General features: G+C 44.1%; 1 protein-coding gene across 2 annotated transcripts in view; it reads left to right on the forward strand.

Annotated features, from left to right (window-relative positions):
• ACSS1 (acyl-CoA synthetase short-chain family member 1) overlaps window positions 1-7,889 on the forward strand; it is a 32,579-nt gene extending 24,690 nt beyond the window's left edge. For both annotated transcript variants that reach the window (XM_017818920.1, XM_017818921.1), the window contains 5 exons: window positions 367-493; window positions 2,142-2,269; window positions 3,774-3,837; window positions 4,405-4,523; window positions 6,269-7,889. In XM_017818920.1, coding sequence (XP_017674409.1) covers window positions 367-493; window positions 2,142-2,269; window positions 3,774-3,837; window positions 4,405-4,523; window positions 6,269-6,442 — 612 coding nt within the window. In that variant the 3' untranslated portion in view covers window positions 6,443-7,889. The remainder of the gene's footprint in view (window positions 1-366; window positions 494-2,141; window positions 2,270-3,773; window positions 3,838-4,404; window positions 4,524-6,268) is intronic.
• The last annotated feature ends 220 nt before the right edge of the window (window positions 7,890-8,109 follow it).

The following is an 8,109-nucleotide window of genomic DNA, read 5'->3' on the forward strand; positions in this document are numbered from 1 at the left end:
AACGTGGCAATTACCAAAAGTGAAAGTGGAAGGCAGAGGTCCAGGTATTTCTCAGCTAGCCTCATCCCAGGTATCCTCTGGCTACTTGGCACATCTTTGCTGGAATTGCCCTGTGGAAAATCACAAGACTAACTTTTCTTTTAGTCTTATCTGTTGTGCTGCTGGCCTCAAGGGGCGAGGAAGGCACAATACAGACAGTGCAATGCATAATAGCTCCATGAGAGTGGATTAATTTTCTCCATCTGTGGCCTTACACTGGCAGTCTGCATTGAGCAACAGGGTGACTCTTGCCAGATCAATGACACAGAAGCCCTTGCTGTTCCTATTTTGTTCACCTGATCATCCTTTCTGTGCTCAAACCTGCAGGGAAAGGTTATAGAGGGCAATGATGTGTCCGGTGCGCTCTGCATTGCCCAGCCATGGCCTGGCATGGCAAGAACAATCTATGGAGATCATCAGAGATTTGTTGATGTCTATTTCAGAGCCTACCCAGGTAAGGAAAGTGCCAAGGGAGAAGGCAGTTTGCACTGCAGTATAAACGCGCTGAATATTTTCAGCAGTACTTTCTCATATTTCTGTACTATCCAGATCATGGTGGCTTGGGGTATGTGTCACATGTTGTAAGCATGCACTGATGATTTTAAGTAGTGTTGACCTTTATAGCTGTCAAAAGGGCATGTATTTTTTAGAAAACTTTAATGCCTAGGCTTTAAAGTCCAAGTGCTTTTCTTTGGAGATTTGTGTCCCACTTGGAAATAGGCATATTTAATGGGAAAATACCTCCTGCATCACAATCTCACACTTGCTGTCACAGGCTGCATTTTTGAAATGTGGTCAAGTTGCATCTGGAAGTAATTAGAAGTGGCAGGGAAACTTTTCTTTTAGGAGATTGAACAAGAAAGACCACTGACTTCACTCAGGAGAACAACTGAAAGGGATTCAAAAGGGGTAGGCAATAACTAGAGAGACAATCCTGAAAATTGTACAAAATGAGTTGGATAATAAGAATGGGAAATTGGTACAAGAAATTGAATGATCCCATAGTCCCATATTGCTCAATACATATTTGCATCTGATGTCTTGTTGATATTTAGTAGACAGTTGTTTAATTGATCTGGAAGGGCAGATGACGACTGAAAATCCATGAATTGGCCAGTAACACATCTTGCAAGAATCACCTTCAGATTTCACAGCACTAGCTACTTGCTGCTGCTCAGATGTGTCACTGGAACAATTCAGATGCAGACATAGCTTTGGTGAAAAGCCAACACAATCCAGATGTGTCTTCAGTGACACTGGAGTTTCCAGGAAATGCTGGGTCTTTTTCAGTTTCCATCATATGTTTTAGACCCTCTGAACACCATGTTTATCATGGCATGGGTTTGGGTTTTATTTTTAGCTAATCTAATAACTGTGTTTATTCTACACTTATATGCTGGAGAGGGACTCTTATCTGGAATCTGAATCTTTGTTAGCCAGGAGGAAAAATGGCTTTTCATCCATCCCAGTGTAAATGATTAAAAAAACTGGCAGTGTTCCCATGTACAAAATGTAATAGAACTGCTCCCTTTCAGCTGAGCAGTTGTAGTTTTCTGTGAGTCCTGAAGTGTAGCTAGCAGCAGACCTGAGTCTGCTAACCTGTGGCATGATGGCAAATGGCATTAGAAGTGGTTTTAACTTAGTGCTGTATGCACCAGGCCTGAGCACGCAGTTGCTGTGCAGCTGTAGGCATATAAAGCCTAGGGAGATCAGAGAGCCTCCCTTGGTTCTGTAAATCCAACTATGTATCACTGTGTTGTGTTGCTGGACTTGGTTTTACTACCAGCCACATGTTGCTGCTGATTGCCTACAGTGATTTTGTCCGTCTTGGCAGAGATCTGAGATCCACTGTCTTGGTGCTATTCAGGTGCTTATAGGAGCCAGCACAGCCCAGGTAGAGCAGACTAAGGTCAGGGATGGCAGATGGAAGTGGGAAATGGTGTGAGGCAGGTCACACAGCTGTAAGCTTAGGAGGGCCTGTGAGCTGCCCGATCCAACCTGCCCTACTTGCTGTCCTAGAGCATAGTCTGTTCTGCACCAGAGCCCAAAACAATAGGCTGGCACACTTTCTGCTGCTGACTACCTGTGTGTCTTTGCTGTAGGTTACTACTTCACAGGGGATGGTGCTTACAGGACCAAGCAAGGCTATTACCAGATAACAGGGCGCACGGATGATGTCATTAACATCAGTGGGCACAGGCTTGGGACGGCAGAGATAGAAGATGCAATGGTAAGTTCCAAGAAGGTAGAGGTCCCTTGACAGGGCATATCTGTGGGGTACAGTGACCCTTTCAAAGCAGCTTTGTGAATTTAAACAAATTCAAGGTCTCTTGCCTTCAAACCCCTGCCCCTGCATACACACAGCTTGATGCACAATGCATAGCAAATGTGCAAGAGGAAACAGCTCCCTTTTATTTAGGGGACAACAAATGAGCAAGTGAGAGAGGAGTCACACTGTGAGCAGTCCCTGCAGTCAAACTGTCAGGGCTATGTTTCCTCTCAGTGATGTTGTACTGTTGCCGTTGTTGTTTTGGATGCTGATGGACCCTCCAGAAATCTCTCTCCCATTTGTTCCTTCTCCTCTGCTAACAGCTGACCTCTCCTTCCCAAACCTGTGGTTCTTGCTCATCCAAATTAGCTGAATATGCCTGAGAATTCAGAAGTGTTAAACATAAAGCAACCTTGATTTATGTCAGCTGCAAAACTTACCTGTCATTTTGAGAGAAAATAATATTAGCTCAGAGAATTGAAAACAAAAAGTCCTCAGAGCATTTATCTTTAAAGCTTGACCTGAATATTTATTTCTATATTATGTGCGTTGCCTGCAAATGTCACTTAAATGTAACATCTGATGAACCTGAGCTGTGTTTGCACGGAACACCAGATTCTACTTTCTCCTACTCCAAAAGTAATTCTTTTGTCTGTGTGGGTTTCTGATCACAGCTATAGGATCCAGTTCCTCTCACAATGTATGGATGTGTATGCATGTTTATATGCAAATATATTTGTATGCTTAGATTGCTGTATGATGTTTCCTTCCATATTTTAATCTAATTTAAGATAACATAATCCATTCTTTGATGTGAGATTCAGATATGTGATTTCTTCTGGTCTGCGCACCCAAACTGTCGTCTTACTGTAGAAGAACGTTAACTTGAACTCTGAAGTGCAACAGAAGAAATCATTGCAGTGTAGCATAAGAATAAAAATGCAATTGCAAAGCAACCTTCTCTCTTCTGGGAGGATGAAGCAGTCTGATTTCTGCCTTGTGATAGACTTTGGGCACTTATAAACACCAGTAAAATGTGGGCTGTGATGTTGGCAGCTTCAGTTTTGCTCTGCTGGCCACAGTTTCCTGTAGCACTGAGCATTGCAGAAACTGGTTTTGCTTGTGATTTGGCTGTGGCTAGTCAGCACCTGGGACCATAGTCACACACAAAGAAGGAGAAAGCAGGTTTCCAGCTGTTGCAAATTCAGTTTGATGTGCAGTGGCCTTAGCAGTGGATGTAAGAGTACTTAATTGTGTGTATAAAAGCTGGGCTAGTACAGGGCTACTCCCTGATACGTGGCCATGGCTATGCAGTAGAAAGTCAGCATCCAGTTTTCCTGTTGTGCTTTCAGCAGGATCTGTCAAGGGGAGAGCAAGATATGGCAAGATGTTTTATTGCTACAGCTACTGGAGCAAACTCTGTAGGACTTTATGATCTGTGTATTTTTTTTAACTTTTTGTGAAGGCTGATCACCCTGAGGTCCCTGAGACAGCTGTGATTGGGTATCCACATAAAATCAAAGGAGAAGGTATGTGAAAAGCAGTGTCCTGAAACGACATCTGCATACACTTCCCTTAAATTCTAACCTAAGTGTATGTTAGGAGATGCTTAGGGAATGGGAGGGCAGTTATCCTTAGCCTGACTCGTATTTCAGCCCCAAGAGGCAAAGACGGCCATGAAAAATTTCCTAAACTGGGTGCAGATGTTATTCCCTAAACTGTTGGAGCACATAGTGTTTATGTATAGGGTAGAGCTTCCTTTTAAAGGACTGTGCTTAGAGATGTCCTTTGAACAGAATGGGAAATAGCTGATTTGTGTTGGCCAGCTCTTGATCACAATGGTACTTTTGTTGACTTGTGGTTGTCACTGAGATCAGTCTGATCCAGAGATGCCAAGAAAAGGCTGGGCCATCATTTGAGGGTTGGGGTCTGACTCACTTTTGTAAACAGGATCTGTGGTTTTCTTGTCAGTCCCTACATTGTCCATAGGAATGATTTGAAACTGGCCTTGGCATTCAATTCAAAAATGAGCATCTCTGGTCTTGCCAGCCAGTATCTAATGTGAGATTTGTGACTTCTGCTCATTTGTCTTCCAGGTGCCTTTGCTTTCGTAGTGCTAAAGGAGCAGGTGGCTCACGTAGACCGTGTCAAAGAAGAGCTCAAAACCATAGTAGCTTCCAAGATAGCAAAATATGCTGTGCCTGACCACATTCTGGTGAGTGGGAGACTGAAACTGGTACAAGGAGCAGGAATGGTCACACTGAGCAAGCCTTACCTTCCTGCCTGCAGTGCTGCTGCTGTTGTTCTCTGGCAGGACAAAGCAGCAGGAAAACAGAACTAGCTGGAGGGATCCTAGGGAGGGAAGGGCAGGTGCAGTGGTCTGCCTGTGCTGCTTTTTCCGTGCCCGAGTATCGGCAGTGACCTAGAGGTGGTTAGGATTTCACAGCTGCTCCAGCCTGAGAGCAGCTTCTCAGTGGGGCTGTTAAAGAGTGTGTGTTAGAGCTTCCCTGAGGCTGCTCCTTGAGTGCTGAAAAACCCCTTAAATGGTATGCACAGAGAGTATTGAGAGCACTGTGCTTGGGGAGCTCTTGCAGGGGGAAACTCCAGGGCTACCATGTGTTTCAGTACACGCTTGATGTCCCTGTTCACTGTGCAGCAGTGTTGCTGCTGTGTACAGCTCTCTCCCTTAGCTAAAGCAATGCAGCACTGCTCTCTGTGGCCCTGCGCAATGAACCAAAGGCCACAACCTTCAATGTCACTGAGAGGCAGTGACACTTCTCGCTGCCTAGCTAGTTTGCATTGATAATTAGCATCAGCCTCAGATCTCAAAGCACTGGCTGTTTTCTGTTTGATAACACGAAGCTGTTCAGCCTGGCACTGGAAGCACTGATAAGCTCCAGGCTCAGTTTCAAGCCTCCTCATCTCTCAGCACCTCCCTTTGTGTGGTAGGGGAGAGTTCACAAAGCTGCCTCTTAGCTGTCCCCCAAGGCCTGCCTGCATCCTTTTCATTCTGCTTGGAGGCAGTGACACCACTTCTTTGAGGGGTTCTGCTTTAGCCACATGCTTGTAAGGTGGACACCAAGGCACAGGAAAGAATATAACAGGAGTGGGCAAGGGTGGCTCATTGGGTACAGTCCAAGGTACCCTCAGTGGATTGGAGAAGCTTCCAGAACTTCCAGGTTTGCAAGGAAATGCCTCTGTTTCCCTGTGTTAAGGGGTAGTCCTGCAGAGAAGTCCTGTAACTCTCACCTTGCATGTTAGTTAATGCTTTAGAGTTTTGTGGCCTACTGGCCGGATCGTGTAGTAAATATGAGACCTGCTAGTGTCTCTGTTCAGTGCCTGAAAACTCTTCACCAGGCTCAGATTTATGCTAAAGCCTTTGAATCTGCTACTAAGTCCGTTGCACAAGGCGTAGCCAAGGCATTTAACATTGTTCTGATTATGAAGGAAGGTGTGTAGGCTGACAGATATAACCAGGCAGAGAAAAACATCAGCAGACAGGAGTTATCCCCTGAGTAGGAGACCCTGTAGCTGGTGTGCAGAATTGTATGCTTTATATTCCTGCCCTGTAAGGGCGAATACATATATCTGTATGCTCTGGTAAGGCGTTGAGATCTGTGTCACCATTAGTGCCTGAGTTTTCAATAGTTAACAGCTTATTCAGGACCTGATTCCCAAAAGAGCTGTGTGTCCTGCAGCATCCAGTCTGGACATACGTGGCAATGGGGAACAAAGTCCACTGAAAGTAAGAATTAAAATTTATAGCACGAGGAATTGATGCTAGTTACACTCCTTTCCTTGGACATAAACTAGTGTGATCATTGGTCTTTTTCCCAGGAGCCTCAAAGGAGCTGTGGCCATGAAATAGTGTGCCATGCTTAGGACAGTTCAGCCAAATTTCCTTGTGGTTTCCAGCAGGACTTGGTTCTGTTACAGGTGTGTCTTTTCCCTTCTTTGCAGGTGGTGAAACGTCTCCCTAAAACCCGATCAGGGAAGATCATGAGAAGGCTGCTGAGGAAAGTAGTCACTGAACAATCAAACAATATGGGAGATGTCACCACACTTGATGATCCAAGTGTTGTTAAGGAGATATTGGATGCTTACCAGAAATACAAGGAGAAGAGTTCCTCATAACAGGCATCCCTGGGATCTGTCTCTTTCAGAAATGTGGAAGGTCTCAAACAACCAGGCAAATGACATACTTCTCTCTTTGTGTTTTTTTAAAACCCATTTCCTTCTAGGGGAACAAGATTTTCCACTCCACCACATACTTTGAGATGCACAGGGCTAGGACCAGTCTGCACTTTCACACAGTCAGTGAGCTCCTTTTCATTGCTTTTAGGGCTGTTGTAGAGCAGCCATTGGTGGTTTCCATTAGCTATGATGAAATTTAATACTAGCTGAAGAAAGATGCAGATGTTAATGTTTCTCATTGTAATATTACTGTACAGGGAAATGTTTTTATACAATACTTCTTGCTGTTTTAAAAGAAAACCTGGAGTACAGTTCTTCAGTTTTTCCTTCAGCTTGGATATCTGAGTTCAGGCAACTGTATTTCACTGCAACTGTAGTACCTTTTCAGCAATGCTGCATATTCTAAGATATGTTTCATGTGCATTATTCGGGAAATGAGAAGGACATGGCTAATCTGATAATTCTTCCTTGACTTTACCCAGTTATTCTAATACTTCCTTTGGCTTTCCTCATATGAATTTGTTCCTACCACCATGTGTCTTGGGATTTGCCAGAGATGGTGAGTCTGTGTCCCTTTGTGTTGCACCTAGGTAAACCCAGCACTAGCACTTGCCCTTGCAAAGCTGAGCCACAAAGCCTACTGCTGGACTTCTGACATGTCCTCAATGCATTACCAGTTACATAGGAGAGACTTGGTCTCACATGTTCTTATTGTGCCTTGAGAAATCGAGATCGCCAACCGAGCTTATAAAATAACTGTCCTCTTCAACATCAGTAATGACTCAATGTTGTCCATTGTGGTTCACTTCTGCATATTAGTAGTGGTGGTCTGCAAATGGTAGATCTTTGTTTCCAGTCTGTGATTTGTGCAAGTGTCTTTGTTTCTTGAAGTTGCTATGAAAAGGGGTGCTGTTTGTTTTCTGTCTGTGAGAGAAGCACTGGGAAATTAAATCTTGAAGCACTCAGGAGAGGTTTGAAGCTGAAGGAGTTGTGCTGGAGGGTTCGTTGTGGCTTGCCAGGCTTTGTAATTTCTGACCAAGAAATAGTTATTTTAGCCCACTCCAAAATGCCTTGTAATCTTGTTTGCTCCAATAAAGACAGGCTGAGGTAGGTTCGTTCTCCTGTTGGAAGTTACGACAATTCTTATTGTTTCAAGTGGGCCCTACCATGTCTGCCTCTTCTGCATACTGCCATGCTGATTTTCCAAAGAGTTAAGTGCCAGGTGGGTACCCCTAAACTGCACAGTCCACAAAAAAAAGTGCCTCTTTAGATGCCTTTTGGAAAGCAATACTAGCATTGCAGACCAGCAGCCTCAGAATAGCATGGAAGAAAAGTCTTTGTCTTTTCATATGCTTTCAGAATTGCAGCTAATAAAGTCAGTGTTTTATTTCTGGACTTGTTTTATCATGCTTCACTTAGACCGTGTCAAAGAAGTTGCATGTTTATCATGCATGGTTATCATGCTTCAACATCTCAGTTGAAGCACTCCATATTTGGGCTGTTCAGAAGAACTTGCGAGTAGATCTTCTTCCTCTACTACGCCACTGAAGGTCATGGAAAAACCTGTAGGTGCCAAATGCGTTTGGTATTTCTGCCACTCCTAAATT

This window comes from Lepidothrix coronata, unplaced genomic scaffold (assembly GCF_001604755.1).
Source record: "Lepidothrix coronata isolate B3197 unplaced genomic scaffold, Lepidothrix_coronata-1.0 Scaffold71, whole genome shotgun sequence".
NCBI lineage: Eukaryota > Metazoa > Chordata > Aves > Passeriformes > Pipridae > Lepidothrix > Lepidothrix coronata.